At 35.9% G+C, this 21,212-nt stretch overlaps 1 protein-coding gene and 2 pseudogenes across 1 annotated transcript; all 3 read right to left on the reverse strand.

The window, feature by feature from the left end:
• Positions 1-2,451: 2,451 nt before the first annotated feature.
• LOC110200543 (olfactory receptor 52E8-like) lies at positions 2,452-3,402 on the reverse strand. The gene has a single exon (XM_020975915.1). It carries the CDS (start codon positions 3,400-3,402, stop codon positions 2,452-2,454), a length of 951 nt encoding a protein of 316 aa, XP_020831574.1.
• A 14,530-nt stretch (positions 3,403-17,932) lies between these two features.
• Positions 17,933-18,792, reverse strand: LOC110200504 (small ribosomal subunit protein eS12-like; annotated as a pseudogene).
• Positions 18,793-20,256: 1,464 nt separating this feature from the next.
• LOC110200542 (olfactory receptor 52E8-like) lies at positions 20,257-21,205 on the reverse strand (annotated as a pseudogene).
• Positions 21,206-21,212: the final 7 nt, after the last annotated feature.

Here is a 21,212-nt window from a genome sequence, read left to right on the forward strand (position 1 = left end):
CCTTTCTGTGAAAATTGAGGCCTCTACCTCTTTGATTTTATTTCTACTGTGTTCTTCTACATATAAGTTGTCTTTAAAGAGCCCTTACAGTTTGTTTTTTTGGGGGATTTTTGGGGTGTCACTGCAGAGCAGCATCAATAAGTTTGCGTGTTTTACTTTGATGGGACATCACATCTGCTGATTTTTCTGGCAGTTTATCCTCCTGCTCCTATTTTTTATTGAAGACAAGTGAAAATTATGGACCTGAACAATTTGAAGCAAGTTCTTGGGAAGCACAGATACCAATTGGAAATAAAGCATTTATGTGGCAAGAAAAATGAGGACTATAAGCAAATATCAAGTGGTTACTAATAAAGAGGAAAATGTCTCAGATACGATGTTCTTGGAATCTGCATTTTAAGAGCTGCAAATATGTGTACTTGAAGAAGCATACTATTTCATGTCCTTTGTGTATGTAACCTGATCCCTTTGTCTATAAAAATATTCCTTCTTCAGTGCAACTTATCTGAATCTATATCTTAATTGATCACTTAGCACAAGTGACAACTGCTCTGATCCATCTGCTAAATTCATGTAACACTTCTTCAGGCATATTCATATTTACCTATTTGCTTATTTACCTCTTTGGAGTCTGTATTCTTCAATAAAATGCATGCTCTCTGATTTCAGGAATAGTCTTGTTTTTAACTTTGTCTGCAATAGCTAGAACAGTGCGTGTAGTAGACATTTAAAATGTTTGTGAAATTTAATGGTTAGCTCTTCTGACCCCTCTTACACTTAGTAATTTAACTCCTATATAGTGTCACTCATCTCCTTTAAACTTGTAAACTACATGATGCTTTATTAAGAGGAAGAATAAGGGTTCCATTGTCTCACATCATATATTCAGAATGCAAGAATACCATACGATATAACATAATATATTTCAAAGAAATAGAAAACTTTTTAGAGTTAGAAGGGGCCACAGCAGTCATCTAGGCCATCTCATCCCTGAAAAGAATCCCTCCTCTCATAAAATCCCCAAGAAGGCCTGATAGTCGTGTGTTAAAGATGGTAAAGTAGAGATACCTTTCATGTTAGGTTTGGACTGGGCAAATGCTGAAGTATTTTGTCAATCCCTATGACTTTTTTGGTTCTAGAAATATGTTGTAGTACATTGATTTGAATATATGAACTGAATCATGGCAACTCTTACTTTTTCGCGCTAATAAATGAACATTTAGTTTGAAGATTTAAAAGGACAATTTTTGCTAAGTAAATTAAAGTACAGAGTTAAAGGATTCCAATGACACAGAAAAGTTTCAGAAAAAAAAATGATTCATTGGGGCAGCTAGGTGGCGCAGTGGATAAAGCACTGGCCCTGGATTCAGGAGGACCTGAGTTCAAATCCAGCCTCAGACACATAACACTAACTAGCTGTGTGACCGTGGGCAAGTCACTTAACCCCATTGCCTAACTAAAAAAAAAATGAGGCCTTACATATGTTTTATGTCTAATTTTCTTACACACTTTTTAGTATAATGATGTTCTTTTATCAATACAGTAGACTGTGTTAGGAAATAATGAATTAATATAGAATTGTATAATTTTACTTAGACCAGAAGGCACATGATGGAACATCTCATCCAACCTGCATTTTACCAATCAGGAAACTGGTCCAGAAAGGTGACTATATCATGAGTGAAAAAAACAAAATGAAATACTGGATTAAGAGTGAGAGAAACTAGATTCTACTCAGGCTATTCTACTTGCTATCACTGTGGCTTTGGAAAACAGACTCAGTTTTCTTATTTGTAAAACAAGGGCATAAGACAAAATGGTTTCTAAGGTTCATTGTAGTTCCAAATTCTATGACTATTTAAATGACCTGATACAGGTTGGTAAGCAGGAGAGTTGGCACTGGAAAACAGTTATCTTCTTTGATAGCTAAATGTTCTTAGCATTAAACAAGGAGTATTATGTTGTGATTATTATTCCCTGTAACTAAAACCATTATTTGACATCCACATTTAAATAATATGCACTATTTTTACATTCAAACAAGTCACTAAAAACAACTATATTATATACATTAATTCTTGACCAAATTTTCTTGTAGTCAATGGATGAATCATCATAGCATATGCCAGTCATTCCTGCTCTGGAAAATTGGTGAATGAAGGGGTCCCTAATATAGATCAGAGGAATAGAAATGGAAAGGAACAAGATAACAAGCTTGATAGACTGGAGACTTCACCATTTAATGGCATATTTCTTTTTTGATAGTCCCTTTCCATAGGGCTAAATAAGTTTATTATTCCAAATTTTCCACTGTCCAACCATAGTATTAAAATGGCATGTTTAGATTGTCTGCCACTGTAAAACATGTGTTCTACTTAATACAGTTCTGAATAACTGAATTTATTCGTTTGAGGTAGAACGCAGAAAAAATTATAAATTAGTTTCTTCATGTTACAGTGATGAAAACCAGGCTTTCTTAAATAGTCTCAGCACCAGTTCACGGATTTGTTTTGTTCTGATTCCATAGATGACAGGATTGAGTGCAGGAGGTACAACCATATAAAGATTAGCCAGGAGAATATGGATGTATCCGGGAACATTATGTCCAAATCTATGAGTGAGAACAGAGAAGAAGGCTGGGATAAAGAAAGATAAGATCACAAAGATGTGGGAGCCACAGGTATTGAGAGCTTTGAGCTGAGCATCCCTGGATGGGAGGTGAAAGACAGCATGGAGTATCTTTATATAAGATATAGTGATAAGGATCACATCCCCAAATATCACAGCTATAATAACTAATCCAAATACAATGTTGATTTTAATGTTAGCACAAGACAACCGGACAATACCCATATGCTCGCAGTAGGTATGAGGGATGATGTGGTGCCCACAGAAGGGCAGCCTCAAGACAAGAAACACCACTGGAAATATCAGAAAGAAATTAATCAGGATCAAAAGTGCTAGAATGACAGCAATGGCTCTGTTGGTTAGTATCATATGATATCGAAGGGGGTGGCATATGGCAACATAGCGATCAAAAGCCATGGTCACAAGCACAAAAGTCTCCATAGCAGTGAACATGTGAATGAAGAACATCTGGGCAACACAACTCCCAAAGCTAATCTCTCTCTTATTAAGCCAGAAGATTCCCAACATTTTGGGGATGACAGACGTGGACAAGGCTAAGTCAATTGTAGACAACATGGCCAGAAAATAGAACATTGGCTGGTGGAGGCTGCGCTCAGTCTGAATTACAAAAAGGATAGTGAGGTTTCCCAAGAGTGCAATCAGATACACAGAGCAGAAAGGAAAGCCAATCCAGATGTGCATCTCTTCTAATCCTGGGATTCCCAGTAAAAGGAAGAACAAGGGGTGAAATTGAGTGTCATTGGAAGGGAGCATCTTGCCAGGGATTATTAGTTCTTTAGAATACCACTTTTTTTTTCTGAAGTCTGGAAAAGAAAAAATGTTTGAGTATTATTTCCTTCTTGATTTACTCATACAGATGATACCTCCCTTATTATCTTTCTGTCAATATTCTATTCAACCAAAATCTATACTTCAAAGGTGAAATAATCAGATCATCAGGAACAATCTGTGTTATCTAGTAGGTGAGAGCAGGATTTGAACCTACCTAAAGCCCCATTCTGGAAGAGACAGTTTTTGGTTCCCCATAAGAAAAAAAAACTTTCTAAGGATTAGAATTTCCCAAATTGGAGTGGGCACTCTCAAGTGGTGATGAATTCAGCATCAATAAACAAGATTAAAGTGGAAAGTAGATAATCATACCTTAGAATTTATATTGAGAGACTTCCTGCTAAAGTATGAGTTAAACCATGTGGTCTCAGATTCTGTTAACCTGTTTTCTCTGCTCACTGCATCCTTTTTTGTTTCAAATCAGAGAAACTGCTCAACATTCTCATTTGATTGGAGGAAAGTCCCTTAAACAGTTTACAAACTAAGATGAAGCTTAGCTAATCTAATCTTAAACCTTTGCTGCTTTGTATTTTTCCCTTTCCATGTGTTTCTCTCCCTTCTCCAATCTAGTAGAATGATACTATCTTTCTCAGCCTTCAATGAAGATATCCTTGGTGGAAATGTCTATAAATGTTTTTACCAACTGCCACTTTAATATGGTCCAGGAGATTTCCAAATCATAATCAGGAGAATCCTGTTCTCTTCCTATCCCCACTTCATCTTCAGTTTCTCCCTTTAAATAACACTTTTCAGAACTCCGCCCAGCCGTGGCAACTCAAAGCTGGTTTAGTTGGTCAGGATTTTATTTTCCTCAGTTGAGGGGAAAAGGACTTTTGATCCCAGTCTCCACAAGGTTTGAATTATTTAGTAGAGACCAGAGATCAAGCATAGATAGGTATTTAGGTCATAAAGCCATGTTGGACCCTGCCATTCCAATTCTGGGCTATGCAGAAGGCTTAACAAACAATGAGGGGCTCATCATCACTCTGGATTATAACCCAGAGCTCTCAGTAGCTCCTCCCTTTTTTGACAACTTTTCCTACAGTCTCCGGAGGGAAAGGAGTTTTCTGAAAAGGCAACCTGAAATCATTCAGATCACTCATTGCAGAGCAGATCGGTCCATTCACAATGGGTCTCTCTGTTGACCTCCTTGCTTCCTATGACCACCCATATTAGATTAATAGTATGTGTAATTTTCTCTGGGTAATAAGAAAATGTGGCTCACATTGTGCTTTTGTTTTGAATGGATAGCAATCCATATGAAGTATAGACCTGGAGCCTTTTTATTGTTCCTAACCAAAGGGAAGTATGCATTTCCTCCTCCATAAGCCTTCCTGTAGCCTACCACTGATTCAACATTCTCTCTTATCCCCATTCTTGGCCTTTTTCTGGACTGACAGAAGTAAGAGGTTCTCTGAATAACCTGATCTCTACAGGCCATGTGCAGTACCTTAGAATATCTGAAAAATTTCAGGTGACTAGAATTAGCTCCATTTCCAATGAAGTTACAAACAGTAAAGAAAATATGATTTGAAGGAGGTAGATGCACTGTGGGGGTGGGGGTGGGAGAACAAAGTATTATTGCATAACTTTTATGTTCTTATTCCCACATTTCTTACTGTAATGAATTCCCTTAGTCCTGCCATTGGCTGAGGCTCTCTGCCCCACGTAGGACACATTCTTACCTCCATACATATCTCCTTAATTATACAAAATTTACCATTCTTCACTCCACCTCTAAACCCTCCATCGGTGTTCTTCTAGTCTTTCTCTACCTGATTCCTCATTTATAAACTAGATACCCCTCTGAATTTCTACTAAGTCGGTCTCCTTAATAAGATAGATATTAATAAGCACCCTCTTACCTCATTCTGTGTGTCTCCTTGTCTATCCTTCTTAGGAGATGACAGCTTGGTTCCTACAGCTTTTTTGTCTTTCTCCTCTCTTTTAAGTTACTATTTTTGGTACCCTGAGCTCTCTTAAATCTATAAAACTATTAAGGCATAGACTTACCAACTGCCTTGAAAATTAGTAATCCTTTCTCAGGGAAAGCATTCTACAGCTGCCACCTCTCTGATTTTTCTCTAATTTTTCTGTACAACTAGGAAAGGTTTATATTGAGACTGAAATCTTTCTTTCTCCCTTTCCTCCCTGAGAAAAATTTTACATAATGAGGATCCCCTGTGCCTGCAGCGTTCCTGAACTTGGTAGTTTATAGTCCCAGGGCGCAGAAATAGTCACAACAAATGAAGAATGCCTTTGTGGTCATATATTCTCTATGAGGTAATGGGATTGATAACTAAAGACATTTTCTTCTGCCACCTACTCTATATCAGAGTTAGTCTATAAATTACCATTCTGCTGAAATTAATCCCTTATTTATTGGTGAATATTGATGCATTATGGCAGAAGAGAAGACAGTATGTTTTTTTAAGTGGTTACTCCAGAAAATGAAATACTCAAATTGGAACAAAATAGAATTCTGGACATATGGTCCTAGACCATACTAAAGTTCCACTTGAAGCTCTCTAATAATCAATTAATCAACAAGTTTTTATTAAGCATCCAATACATGCCAGGAATTGTGTCAAGTCCTTCTAGGAAGGGAGAATTTGCTACCCCTCCTTATAACCTATTACACTTTTTGATAATTCTTTTAGGATGTTTTCCTTACGTGTGAAGAAAAAATGTCTTTCTGCAGCTTTCATTCATTGATCCTAGAGCCGCCCTGGGCCCAAGTAGGATGAATCTATCTCTTACCAATATGATAGCTCTGTAAATATGGGAAGACTAGAAAGTAGTTTTCCTACCCTAATCCCTAAATTTTTACAATACCCTCCTGACTGATAAATCTTATAAGGAAAGATCTTCTATGTCCCCTGTATGACTCTAAACATTGGGCTATAAGCCAGAGTGTGGTTATCTATGTTGGACTGAGAATTTAGCCAGTTCTCAGGAAAAGATACACTCTGGGAATGTGGCCAGTTCATCAGAACATATCAAGTTAATTAATATTCTAAGATGTTTTGCTTGCTTCCGGAACTTGGCCAGTTCCTGGACCAAGTGAAAACATCTACTAGAATCATGGGCACCTTTGGCACAGGGCCTTCTTTGTTAGAGGCCCTACTTAAATCCTAATTGGGAAAGCCATCTTTGGATTCTCACCCATGGAGAGGATGCTCTGCCTGGGACTTTCCCAATCGGGACCCTGAAAGCTGTACCCCAGGAATCCCCAGCTTGGACTTCAGGTGTTGGTGCTTCCCTGAATTGGTGAGGTTTTCTTATATTATTGATATCCTTTGTATTCTTAGCCTGACTATAGTCATATTGCTAATTGTATCTTGCTGTAAATCTAGCTTTTCTATACCTATATTATAATCTTAATTAAAGCTACCTTCACTTCTCTGTCTAGGAGTGTGTCTTATTGTAGGAGTGAATCCGAACCACATTTTTCTTTCTTAATCACACACCTACTCAAATTCATTTTTGTGAATATTTCCTAATACTTGGTTCCCAAAAATAAGCATAATACTTTAGCCATGGTATGACCAAGATAGAATACTGCTGTCATTTTAAACATTAGGCCCATCTTAACTCTGCGTAGATCACATTCACTTTTTTGGGGGGGTGAGGCAATTGGGGTTAAATGACTTGCCCAGGGTCACACAGCTAATTAAGTGTTAAGTCTCTGAGACTGGATTTGAACTCAGGTCCTCCTGACTCCAAGGCCAGAGCTTTATTCACTGTACCACCTAGCTGTCCCAATCACATTCAACTTTTGAGCTACCATTATGAGATACTAATCCAAAGTAAATATATGCTGGTATAGTGGATAGAGTGCTAGACTTTGAGTAGAAAAGATTTAAGTACAAATTTTTTTTAGACATTTACTAGCTCTGTGACTCTGATAAATTTACTTAAACTCTCAGCCTTAGTTTCCCCTTCTATAAAACAGGGCTAATAATAGCATCTTTCTCACAGGGTTGTTACAAGGAGCCAATGAGATGATACATCTAAAGCATTTAAATTGTGATATAAGTTCTTGCTATTATTATTGTTGTTATTACATATATATAAAGGAACAATAGTTTCATAAAAGATATTAAGAAATCCTTTCTTCTATAAGGAAAGAAATTATATTTCTTTCTTTAAAGGGCAGCTGGTACTCTAGGTTCTAACAACTGTAAATAAGTATGAGAATTGCATAAATAGAAGCTTGGTTGCAGAGAAAAGTTGAAACAAAGAATTTCCCTTCTTTGCAGAGTTTGTGGGATGTGGCCACGGATTGTCAAACTCATTTGATATATTGGGTGATTTTACTGAACTGATTTTTCTTCATTCTTTTTTATTCCTTGTTGGAAAGTATGGCTTTCTGAGTATGGGAGATAAAGCTATTCAGAAATGAAGTTAATATAAAAACAAAAACCAAGAAAAATAAAAATTTTAAACTGTATGGAAGATCTTAGATTGTAAGGCATAAACAGTCATTGAGGTCCTGTTGTGAAGGAGACAATCTAATAAAATGAATAGGGCTAGAAATAGTGTTTCAGATTGCTGCCAGACACGGCCACAGGCAAGATTAGGGAAGCAAATAAGAGAGGATACAAGTGCATCTGAAATTAGAGAAGATGACAAAAGGAGGAGAAGTTTAGAGAGAGACCAAGGGAGGGGAGTAACATGGTTAACTGGCGTACTGTGGATATATAGAGTAAGTGAAGGAATATAGCTCCATCAACTCTCTTAGATAAACACTGGGGGCAGGAGAGATTATCTAGGACCTATGAGAGGGTCTGTACCACAGGTCAACAAGGAGATGGTGGAAAACAGGATTTCTAAGGATCTCTGAGTCAATTGAATGAAAGAGATGGCTTAATTGTTTGTCCAGTTTCCACTTGAAGCCAGAAACCTAAACCTGAGTAACAAAGAAGAGGCTTCTCAGAGATTGCAAAGAGATGACAGATCTGGTACGCATGTTCAGTATTCCACACAACCCTAACTGCACACCAATTCAATTAAATAAACATTTATTAAACACCTACTATGAGCCAGACACTGTGCAAAACTCTGGAGTTACAAACAGGAAAAAAGATAGCCCCCACCCTGAATGACCTTAAAATCTAACAGTTAAAAAAATTAATAGTTTTAGCAAAGTAGCAGAATATAAAGCAAATCCACACAAGTCATCAGTGTACCTATATGTCACCAACAAAATCCTGCAAGAAGAGATAGTAAGAGACATCCCATTTAAAATAGTTCTAGATAGTTTAAAATACCCGGAAGCACATGTGCCAAACCAAACCAAGGAACTATATGAATAAAATTATGAAGAAAAAACTTTATACAAATAAAATCAGATTTAAATATTAAATATTAATTTTTCATCAGTAGACAAAGCCAATATAATAAAAATGACAATTTTACCTGAACTGATTTATATATTCAATGCCATCCCAGTCAAATTACCAAAAAGTTATTTTACTGAGTTAGAAAAAAATAATAACAAAATCCATTTGGAAGAACAAAAGGTCAAGAATATCAAAGGAAATAATGAAAAAAATGTAAAAGAAGGAGGTATAGCAGTATCAGATCTTAAGCTATATTATAAGGCAGTAATTACCCAAACTATCTGGTATTGGCTAAGAAACAGAAAGGCATATCAGTGGACAAAGTAGACATAAAATTTATAGCAGCAAATAACTATAATAACCTTCTGTTTGACAATTGTGAAGACTTAAGTTTAGGGATGAGAACTAATTATTTAGTAAAAATTGTTGGGAAAGCTGGAAAGCAGGATGGCAGAAATCTTACACCATTTATCAACATAAGGTTCAAATGGATACATGACCTAGATATAAAGAGACATATTGCAAAAAGATTTGAAGAACATGGAATGTATTACCTATCAGGCTTATGGAAAGTCAACAATTCATGAATAAACAAAAGATAGACAGCAGGGTGAGGTGTGAAAATGGATAATTTCAATTACATTAAATTAAAAAGATTTTGTACAAATAAAACAAATGTAGCCAAGGTCAGAAGGAAAGTAGAAAATTGGGGGGAAATTTTTGTGGACAATTTCTCAGATAAAGGTATTTCAAATATATGAAAAACTGTCAAATTTATAACAATACAAGTCATTCCCCAATTTATAAATGGTCAAAGGATATGAACAGTCAGTTTTGCAATGAAGAAATCAAAATGATTTATAGTCATATGAAAAAATACTCCAAATCATTATTGGTTAGAGAAATAAAAATTAAAACAACCATGAGATATCTTTTTAAACCTATCAGATCGGGTAAAATGATTGAAGGAAAGTGACAAATATTAAAGGGGATGTGGAAAAATTGGGACACCAATTCACTTTTGGTGAAACTGTAAACTGATCCAACCATTTTGGGGAATAATATGGAATTATGCTCAAAGAGTTATTATATCCTTTGACCTAGCTATACCACTGCTTGGTCTATTTCCCAAGATGATTAGGGAAAAAGGAAAAGAATCTACATGTTCTAAAATGTTCATAACAGTTCTTTTTGTGGTGTCAAAGAACTGGAAATTCCAGGGATGTCTGTCAACTGGAGAATGGCTGAACAATTTGTGGTATATGATTGTGATAGAATATTACTGTGCTATAAGAGATGATGAAGTCAATGATCTTAGAAATACATGGATAGACTTGCATGAAATAATGAAGAGTAAAATAAGCAGGACCAATATACATAATATATCATATTGAAAATAATTTTATATTGTCACATAATATTATATTATATGTTTATATAAATACATATTATTGTTGGTCTTGGTAAGTTTCTTTGCAAGATATCATTTGTCCTCATTTGATTCATTAGAAGTGAAAAGCAAAAGCCAGCCTTAACAAACCCTGGAGGGTTTTTTTTTTATTACATCTTAAACATATGGTCTAGGAATAGAGCACTTCTCTTTATTAATTGGCAAAAGTCACCTAGATAGCTAGGTGGCACAGTGCATAGAGCACTGGGCCTGGAGTCAGGAAGACCTGAGTGCAAATTTGAGTTCAGACACTTACTAGCGGTGTGACCCTGGGGAAGTCACTTAACACTGCCTCAGCTTTCTCATCTGTAAAATGAGCTGGAGAAGAAAATGGTAAACTGCTCCAGCATCTTTGCCAAGAAAACCCCAAATCAAGTTACAGAGAATCAGACACCATTGAAAAATGACTAAACAACAACCATCTAAACAAAAAGGTGTCTGGATACACCTTAGTAGTGTATCAGCAATCACCACCACTTGTTAAATCTGCCTCTGATTCTGTGTTGATAAGCTGTCTTTGAGAGTAGAGTGGGAAAGAACAGTGGCTCTGCAGTCAGAAGACTTGAGTTCAAATTCCTCCTCTGAGGTTTATCATCCATGTGACTTTGGTCAAGTCAATTACCATCCTTGGGACATTCTAGCTCTAGACTTGTGATCCTGTAATTATTCTTGGAGAAAAAAAGTACTGTATTCTGATTGGGAACGGTTCTGATTTTGATAGGAAGAGCAACAAATCCATTTCTCAATAGAGGAATGACTTGTATTCTTGTAAATTTGACTCAGTTCTCTATATATTTCAGAAATGAGGACTTTATCCAAGATATTTACTTTAAAAATTTCCCCCAATTATCTGCTTTCCTCCCAACCTTGGTTACATTGGTTTTGATTGTGCAAAAACTTCATAATTTTATATAATTGAAATTGTTAATTTTACATTTTGTAATGGTCTCATCTCTTGTTTGGTCCTGAATTATTTCCTTATACATAGCTCTGGTAAGTAAATTATTTCATGCTCTCCTAATTTGCTTATGATATCACTGTTCATGTGCAAATCACATACCTATTTTGATCTTATCTTGGTATATGGTGTGAAATGTTGGTCTATGCCTAGTTTCTGCCATACTATTTTCTAGTTTTCTGAGCAATTTTTGTCAAATAGTGAGTTTTTGTCCCAAAAGCTTGGATCTTTAGGTTTAACAAACACTGAATTACTATGATCACTTACTACAATGAATTGTGTACTTAATCTATTCCAGTGATCTACTGCCTTATTTCTTCACCAGCACTACATTGTTTTGATGATTACCATTTTATAATACAATTTGAAATCTTGTGCCCCTAAGCCACCTCCCTTCACATTTTTTCGTTGATTTTCTTGATATTCTTGACCTTTCATTCCTCCAGGTGAATTTTGTTATTATTTATTTTAGCTCTAAAAACTAATTTTTAGGTAGATTTACTGATATGGTACTGAATAAGTAGATTAGGTAGAATTATAATTTTTATTATATTGGCTCAGCCTACCTATGAGCAATTAATCTTTTTCCAATTGTTTGGATCTGATTTTATTGTGTGAAAAGTGTTTTGTAATGTGTTCATATAGTCCTTGGGTTGGTATTGTCAGGTAGACTCCCAAGTATTTTGTATTGTCTGCAGTTACTTTAAATGGAATTTCTCTATCTCTTGCTGCTGGACTTTATTGATAATATGCAGAAATATTGATGATTTGTGTGAGTTTGTTTTATATCCTGCAACTTTTCTAAAGCTGTTAATTATTTCAACTAGTTTTTTAGTTGATGCTCTAGGATTCTCTAAGTATATCATCATATCATCTGCAAAGAGTGATAGTTTTGTTTCCTCATTGCCTGTTTTCACTTCTTTAGTTTCATTTTCCTTCTCATGGCTGTAGCTAGTATTTCTAATAAAATATTGAATAAGAGTGGCCATAATGGGCATCCTTACTTTATCCCTGATTTTATTGGGAAGGCTTCTAGCTTATCTTCATTAGAGATAATGCTTCCTGATGGTTTTAGATTGATACTGTTTATCATTTTAAGGAAATATCCATTGATTCCCATGATCTTTAGTGTTTTAATAGGAATTGGTGCTGTATTTTGTCAAAGGCTTTTTCTGCATCTGTTGAGATAATCATATGATTTCTCTTGGTCTTGTTATTGATGTGGTCAATTGTGCTCATAGTTTTTCCCTAATATTAAAGGAGTTATGCATTCCCGGTATGTCTTATCTGGTCATAGTGTATGATCCTTATGATATATTGCTCTAATCTTTTTGCTGGTATTTTATTTAAATTTTTTGCATCAATATTCTTTGGGGAAATTGTCTATAGTTTTCTTTCTCTGTTCTTGCTCATCTTGGTTTAGGTATCAGCATCATATTTGTTTTGTAAAAGGAATTTGTAAAAGGACTCTTTCTTTGCCTGTTGTTTTTTTTTTCCCACATAGTTTGTATAATATTGAAATTAATTGTTCTTTAAATGTTTGGTAGAATTCACTTGTGAATGCATTGGACCATACGGATTTTTTCTTAGGGAATTTGTTGATGGCTTGTTCAATTTAGTTTCTAAGATGGAGTTATTTAAGCACTCTATTTACTCTTCTGTTAATCTGGGCAATTTATATTATTATAAATATTTATCATTTTGCTTAGATTATCAGATTTCTTGATGTATAATTGGGCAAAATAGCTCCTGACAATTGTTTTCATTTCTTCTTCATTGGTGGTGAATTCACTCCTTTGAGTTTTGATACTGGTAATTTGGTTTTCTTCTTTCCTTTTTTAAACCAAATTAATCAATGGTTTATCTATTTTACTGGTTATTTTTCATAAAACAAGCTTCTAGTTTTATCTACTAATTCAATGGTTTTTTTAGTTTCAATTTTATTGATCTCTCTTTTGATTTTGCAGGATTTGCAAAGTGTTGTTTAATTTGGGGATTTTTAATTCGTTCTTTTTCAATTTTTTTTAAGTTGCTTGCCCATTTCATTGAACTGCTCTTTCTCTATTTTGTGGATGTGTTTAGAGACATACACTTTCCTTTAAGTACTACTTCAGCTAAATCCCATAAATTTTGGTATGTTGTCTCATTGTTATCATTCTCTTTAATGAAATTTTTATTGTTTCCATGATTTGTTCCTTCACTCACGTCTTCTTTATGATTAGATTAGTTTCCAATTAATTTTTAATCTATCTTTCCATGATTCTTTATTGAAAATTTTAAAAATTGCATTATGATCTCAAAAGGATGCATTTAAGGGGCAGCTAGGTGGCTCAGTGGATAAAGCTCTGACCTTGGAGTCAGGAGGACCTGAGTTCAAATCTGGCCTCAGACACATGACAATTACTAGCTGTGTGACCCTGGGGAAGTCGCTTAACCCTGATTGCCTAACCAAAAAAAAAAAAAGGATGCATTTAATATTTCTACTCTTTTCACTTAGATGTGAGGTTTTTATGCCCTAATACATGGTCCATTTTTGTGTAGGTGCCATGTGTCACTGGGAAAAGTTATATTCCTTTATTCCCTATTCAATTTTCTCCACAGGTCTGCTGTATCTAATTTTCTAAAATTCTGCTCATTTTCTTAATTTCTTTCATGTTTACTTTTTGTTTAAATTTATCTAGTTTTGAGAAAGGAAAGTTGAGGTCTTTCAGTAGACTAGTTTTACTGTCTATTTCCTCCTGTAACTTATTTAACTTCTACTTTAAAAATGTAGATGCTATATCATTTGGTGCATATATGTTTAGTATTGATATTAAATTCATTGTCTATGATACCTTTTAGCAAGATAAAATTTCCTTCCTTATCTCTTTTAATTAGATCTATTTTTGCTTTTGCTTTTTTAATTTTTGCTTTTTTGCTTTTTTGCTTTATTATGATTGCTGCTCCTGCCTATTAAAAATTTTAGCTGAAGCATAATAGATTCTGCTCCAGCCCCTTACCTTTACTCTATGTATGTTTCTGTGCTTCAAATGTGTTTCTTGAAAACAGCATTTTGTAGAATTCTGGTTTTTAATCAATTCTGCTATCCATGTCGGTTTGGGTGAGTTCATCCCGTTCACATTTACAGTTATGATAACTAATTGTGTATTTCCCTCCATCCTAGTTTCCTCAATTTATCCTTTCTCTCCTCACCTTTTACCCTGTCTGTCATCACAAGTGTTTTATTTCTGACCACCACCTCTCCCAATCTGCCCTTCCATTAATCTCCCTTGACATCTTCTCTTATCCATTTCTTACTTCCTTATAGAGTAAGATAGATTTCTGTATCCAACTCAGTGTGTAGGTTATTACCTCTTTGAGCCAATTCTGATGAGAGTAAGTTTCAAAGGTTGCCCACCATCCCCCCCATCTTTTCCTCCATTATAATAGATCTGTCACCCCATTTTATGTGAGATAATTTACCCCATTCTATCTCTCCTTTCTCTCTTCTCCTAGTGCAATTCTTTTTCTCACTCCTTAATTATGTTTTTTTTCTAATAACATTCCATCTTACTCAGCTCACACCTACACTCTCTGACTATGTGTACTCATTCTAATCATCACAATAGTGATGAAGTTCTTACGAATGACAAGTACCATCTTCTTGTGTAGGAATATGAACAGTCTAACCTTATGTTTTCTCTTTCCTGTTTACCTTTTATGCTTCTCTTAAGTATTGCATTTGAAGATCAGATTTTCTGTTTACCTTTGGACTTTTCATCAGGAATGCTTCAAAGTCTCCTATTTCATTAAATGTCCATTGTCCCCCTGAAGGATTATACTCAGATTTGCCAAGTGGATGATTCTTGGTTTTAATCCTAGCTCTTTTGCCTTCCAGAATATCATATTCCAAGCCTTCTGATTTTTAAGGTAGAAGCCTTTAAATCTTGTGTGATCCTGACAATAGCTCAACAATATTTGAATTGTTTATTTTTGGTTGCTTGCAGTATTTTCTCCTTGGCATGTGAGCTCTGGAATTTGGCAATATTATTCCTGGGAGTTTTAACTTTGGGATATCTTTCAGGATGTGATTGGTAGATTCTTTAGATTTCTATTTTACTCTCTGGTTCTAGGATATCAGGGCAGTTTTCCTTGGTAATTTCTTGAAAAATTATATTCATGCTTTTTTTTTATTATGACTTTCAGATACTCCAATAATTCTTAAATTATCTCTCCTCAATCTATTTTCCAGGTCTGTTTTTCACTGAGAAAGTTCACTTTTTTTTTTGCTATTTTCTTCATTCTTTTGATTTTGTTTTATCATTTCTTGATGTCTCATGGAGTCATTAGCTTCCAGTTGCCCAATTTTACTTTTTTTGTTTACATATTTTATTTATTTTTAAGTTAAATAGTATTTTATTTTTCCCCAGTTACATGTCAAATTTTTTTTTCCTTTTGGGTGAGGCAATTGGGGTTAAGTGACTTGCCCAGGGCTGCACAGTTAGTGTCAACTGTCTGAGGCCAGATTTGAACTCAAGTCCTCCTGACTCCAAAGCCAGATCTCTGTCCACTGTGCCACCTAGCTGCCCCTCCAAGAAAACTTTTTAGCATTTATTTTTACAAGATTTTGAGGTCCAAATTTTTCTCCATCTCTCCCTCCCCTCCCTTCTTCTGAAAATGATAGGTAGCTTGATATAGTTTATACATGTGTTATTGTGCAAAAATATTTCTATATTAGTCACAGTTGTGAAAGAAGAAACAGATCAAAGGGGGAGGGGGATCCATGAGAAAGAACACAGTAAATAAAAAAAAAAGTTTCAATCTGCATTCAGACTCCATAGTTCTTCATCTGGATGTGGATAGCATTTTCCATCATGAGTCTTTTGGAATTATCTTAGATCATCACATTGCTGAGAAGAGTTAAGTCTATCAAAGTTGGTCAATGCACCATGTTGCTATTACTGTATGCAATGTTCTCCTGGTTCTACCCACCTCACTCAGCATCAGTTCATGTAAATCTTTCCAGGTGTTTCAGAAATCTACCTGCTCATCATATTGTATGAAACAATTGCATTTCTTTACATTCATGTACCACAACTTGTTCAACCCATTCCCCAATTGATGGGCATTCCATCAATTTCCAATTCTTAGCCACTACAAAAAGAGCCGCTATAAATATTTTTGTGCATGTGGGTCCTTTTTGCCTTTTTTTTTATGATCTCTTTGGCATACAGACCTAGAAATGGTATTGCACCGTTTTATAGCCCTTTGGGCATAGTACCAAACTGCTCTCCAGAATGGTTGGATTGGTTCACAACTCCACCAACAATGCATTAGTATCCAAATTCCCACATCATCCCCAACATTTATCATTTTATTTTTTTGTTATACTAGCCAGTCTAATAGATGTGAGGTGGTATTTCAGAGTTGTTTTAATTTGTATTTCTCCAATAAAAAATGATTTAGATCACGTCTTCATATGCTTATAGATAGCTTTGACTTCTTCATCTGAAAATTGCCTGTTCATATCCTTTGACCAATTATCAATTGGGGAATAGCTTGTATTCTTATAAATTTGACTCATTTCTCTACATATTTGACAAATGAGGCCTTTATCAGAGACACTTGCTGTAAAGATTGTTTCTCAGCTTTCTGCTTTCCTTTTAATCTTAGTTGCATTGATTTTGTTCTACAAAAGCCTTTTAATTTAATACAATCAAAATTAGCTACATTTTGTAATGCTTTCTATCTCTTGTTTGGCCATGAATTCTTCCCCTCCCCACAGATCTGACAAATACACCATTCCTTGCTCCTCTAATTTTCTCATGGTGTCATCTTTTTTGTCTCATCTTGGTATACAGTGTGAGATGATCTATACCTAGTTTGTGTCCTATTGTTCTCCAGTTTTCCCAACAATTTTTGTCAAATAATGACTTTTTATCCCAAAAACTGGACCGATTTTACTTTTTTAAGAATTATTTTCTTCAGTTAGCTTTTGTACTTCCTTTTCCATTTGGCCAGTTCTACTTTTGAGGAGTTGTTTTGTTTGGTGAATTTTTAAATACCTTTTCCTGTTTTTTTTTTTATGTTTCCTTTACCAAGGTGTTGACTCTTTTTTCATGATTCTCTTGCATTTTTCTTATTTCTTTTCACAATTTTTCTTCTACTTTTCTTATTTGATTGTTAAGATCCTTTTTGAGCTCTTCCAGGAGTTATTTTTGTGTCTGATACCAATTCAAATTTTTCTTTAAGGCTTTGCATGTAGCCATTTTGACACTGTTGTCTTCTTCTAAATTTGTCCCTTGACTTTCCCTGTCACTGTAGTAACTTTCTTTGATCAGGTTCTTATTATTTTTTGCTCCTTTTCCAGCCTATTTCATGACTTTTCACTTTATGGTTAATTTAGGCTCTTTTCCTGAATTGGAGAGAGCACTGTGCCAAGCTTCTTATGCTAAGCCTCGGGGCCTTGCTGTTTGCATCAGGCCTCAGGGCCCCACTGCTGACTTTCTCTGTGGGACAAGGCTTTACTGGCAGCTTGAATTGGAGTTCAGGTTTACGTGGTGGCTTGCACGTAGCCCAGGGCCTCTCTGCTATCCCACCAGGTATGGTCTTCCATCTTGCTCAGGCTCCAGTTGCACTGAGCCAGTCTCTCCTCCCACTCTAGTGAGGCAGACCTTTTCTTCCTTTTTTTTTTTTTCCAAATTAATCAAGGCTTTTATTTATTCATTTCTTGTATTTAAAATATTCTTTGATGACGTCTTTGGCCTGAGACTCCTTGCCATAGTCCTTCACAACAATGCAACTGCAGCCAACCACTTTATGGGGCTTTTGCCTCTCTGTCAATTTTACAGAAGCCTACCCATTCACCCAGTTTCTTTTTGTTGCTGTTGTTGTTTTGGGGCAACAGCAGCTGTTCCTGGGGGGTATTTTCTGGAGTCATTGATAGCCAAACAATCCCCAAATTTTTGGGCTCGTTCCCAGATTTTCCTCTTCTCCTCAGTGGTACAACAGGTGGAGAAGAGGATATGCAAACCACCCCAAGAAAGCTCAAATTGTAGAGACACATCCCTACAGCCCTCAGTAAACTTAGTGGGATTTCCTAAGTATTACCCCAGTTTCTCTTTGACCTGAATGAGGTCTGAAATGGAGAACAGAAACACACCCTGATTGTTCCATTAGGTGAGACAGAAACTTCCCTTAGGGGAAAAAGCCCTGAAGGCACTGTGGGAACTGAGGGTAGGGAGGAAGGGAAATAGGAAGTCCCACTTCTTGTGAGTGAGGGACTGGGGAATGCTGGCTGAACTGAACTGGACTGCAAAGCAATGGCCCAGCTTCTTGCTGTCATCAACCTTGATCAAGGTGATTTGGTGCTCAGCACACAGGGCCTCAACCAATTTCACATACATAAGTTCATCACAACTGGAAGCAAGAAAACAATGATGGGCTCAGCATTTGTCCAAGGCTTTGGCAGCTTCATAAATTCCATGAGCTAGGCCATCGTGGATGAGTGTGCTCTTCAGCACTTTTTGTAGAGTGATGTTAATGTCCATTACACCTCCAGCAGCAATGCCTTCCTTGGCCATGGCAGTGGTTCATGGGTGAAGCCAAATTTTGAAAATATCTGGGAGCTTCTGTCTCCCACTCGAGTTAGCAGCAACAGAGAAAGAGAAGACACACATTTTCTGATGACTCTTCAAGGTGTTCTGGGCTGGAAAACTGTTTCATTGCTCCAAAATTAATTTTGATGAATTATTTCAAGGTTGCTTGGAGGAGAATTTGGGAAAGTTTGGATGAGTTCCTGCCCACTCACCATCTTGGCTCCAGAAGTTAAGGTCTTTTTGATAAGATCATTGATAGCTTGGGTTTCTTGTGATGAAAACTGCCTGTTCATAGTTTTGGCCATTTATCAATTGGAAAAAGACACTTGCTTTTATAAATTTGAATATAACACAGAAAGGAAACCTTTATCAGAGCAATTTGATGTAATGATTTTTTTTTTCTGATTGATTTCCTTTTATCAGAGCTGTGCTGGATTTCTTTTGCAAAAACATTGATTATTTTTTAATTTCATGTAATCAAAATTGTCCCTTTTATCTCCTAGCTGTATTATCTTTGTCCCAAATTTCTCCATATTGTCCATAGAAACAGTCTAAGAATTTTATTTTATGGTTATCTGAAATATAGATATATTAAGTGTACAACATTTCCCTCATTTGACATTCTAGTAAGCCTGTCAAAAAACAGTCACGAATAACTGGAATACTAATTCTCAAAGCCAAAGTCCTAAGGACTGTGAATAACTGTCAATGACTATATTATTATGAAATTCATCCTTTATTTATTTTTCCACATGGAAATTACTCCATGACTCCAGACTCACTCTCTCCTCTGTAACCTTTCAGAGAAATTAAGATATTCCAATATTTCAGTTGATTAGAACCAGCTCATATCTAAGGTACTCTCCCCACATTTAGAAATCAAAATAGAACTTCACAAATATATGGTTGAGAATAACTACAATAGCTTATGCATCCACACACAGTATTATAAATTCATATCACTGTCAGGCCTTAATTCACTGGATCCTTCCAAAGTCTGGTGGTGGTGGTGGTAGTGGTGATTTTAAGATCATCATCATCATATCATAATTTATGGGAATTTTAAACACAACTAGGCTTTAATCAACAATCTTAGTTACAAAAGAATTTCAAATGTATTATTTTAAATTTATGAGATTACTTGTATTTGGGGACTTGAATATTATTAATATTCTATCATAATTTTAAAAATCATATTTGTAGGGAAAGTTTGTTATATTCTCCTATGTAACTTTTATTTATTTGAGGGGAATGGCGCAATTTTTGTAAAAACAAATTTCCAATTTCATGTCAAAGTTTATGGAATTACATGGAATTATTGGTTAAGATAAATTTACTTTATAACTAATTTTGAAGATCATATTTCTTTCATTAAAGAAGATATACATGCTTTTCTTTTCTCTTGAGGGAGAAGGAGAGCTCTCAAAGATTTTTCCAGTGCTAATTTGATTAACCTTGATCTTTCCATATGAAGAGTGTTGCTACAACCCTCTCCCGGATCTGCCTGGTCCTGACTCCATAGATGATAGGGTTGAGTGCAGGTGGTATGATCACATACAAATTAGCTAGGAGGATGTGGATATAATGGGGGACATTGTGTCCAAAGCGATGAGTCATGAAGGAGAAAAATGCTGGAGTGAAGAAGGCTAAGATGACACTTACATGGGAGCCACAGGTGTTAAGAGCTTTCAGTCGAGCTTCTCGGGAAGGGAGCCTAAAGACAGCATGAAGAATCTTCACATAGGAAACAGCAATTAGAACCACATCTAAAAGCATCATACAAACAAGAAACAACCCAAAGATCACATTTGCCCTGATATTAACACAGGCCAGTCGGGCGATTCCCATGTGTTCACAATAAGTATGGGGAATGACATGGTGTTCACAGAAAGAAAGCCTAAAAATCAGAAACACCAATGGAACAATCAAAACAAAATTTTTTACTACTGCCATCCCTGCAATGATGCCAATGATTTCATTGGTAAGGATGGTGCCGTACTGGAGAGGATGGCAAATGGCAACATAACGATCAAAAGCCATGGCCACAAGTATATAGGTTTTCCATTCCTGTGAACATGTGGATAAAGAACATTTGAGTAACACAGCCCTTAAAGCTCATGTCCTTTAAATGGAGCCAGAAGATACCAAGCATTTTGGGTATTGTGGCTGTAGATAAGCCCAGATCAACCACAGACAACATAGCCAATAAGTAGAACATGGCCTGGTGCAGACTCTGCTCAGTCTTGATCACAAACAGGATGGTGATGTTGCCCAATACTGCTACCAGATACATAGCACAGAAAGGGAAACCGATCCAGATGTGCATGGCTTCTAGCCCAGGAATGCCCAGCAGCAAGATGGAAGAAGGATGGGATACAGTGTCATTGAGAAAGGACATCCTGCCA

Source organism: Phascolarctos cinereus, unplaced genomic scaffold (assembly GCF_003287225.1).
Source record: "Phascolarctos cinereus isolate Bilbo 61053 unplaced genomic scaffold, phaCin_HiC Scaffold_726;HRSCAF=1367, whole genome shotgun sequence".
In the NCBI taxonomy this organism is placed as follows: domain Eukaryota; kingdom Metazoa; phylum Chordata; class Mammalia; order Diprotodontia; family Phascolarctidae; genus Phascolarctos; species Phascolarctos cinereus.

What these genes read in the sequence shown, in the direction of transcription:
- LOC110200543 (XM_020975915.1), bottom strand. Translation starts at nt 3,402, where the DNA reads ATGCTCCCTTCCAATGACACTCAATTTCACCCCTTGTTCTTCCTTTTA.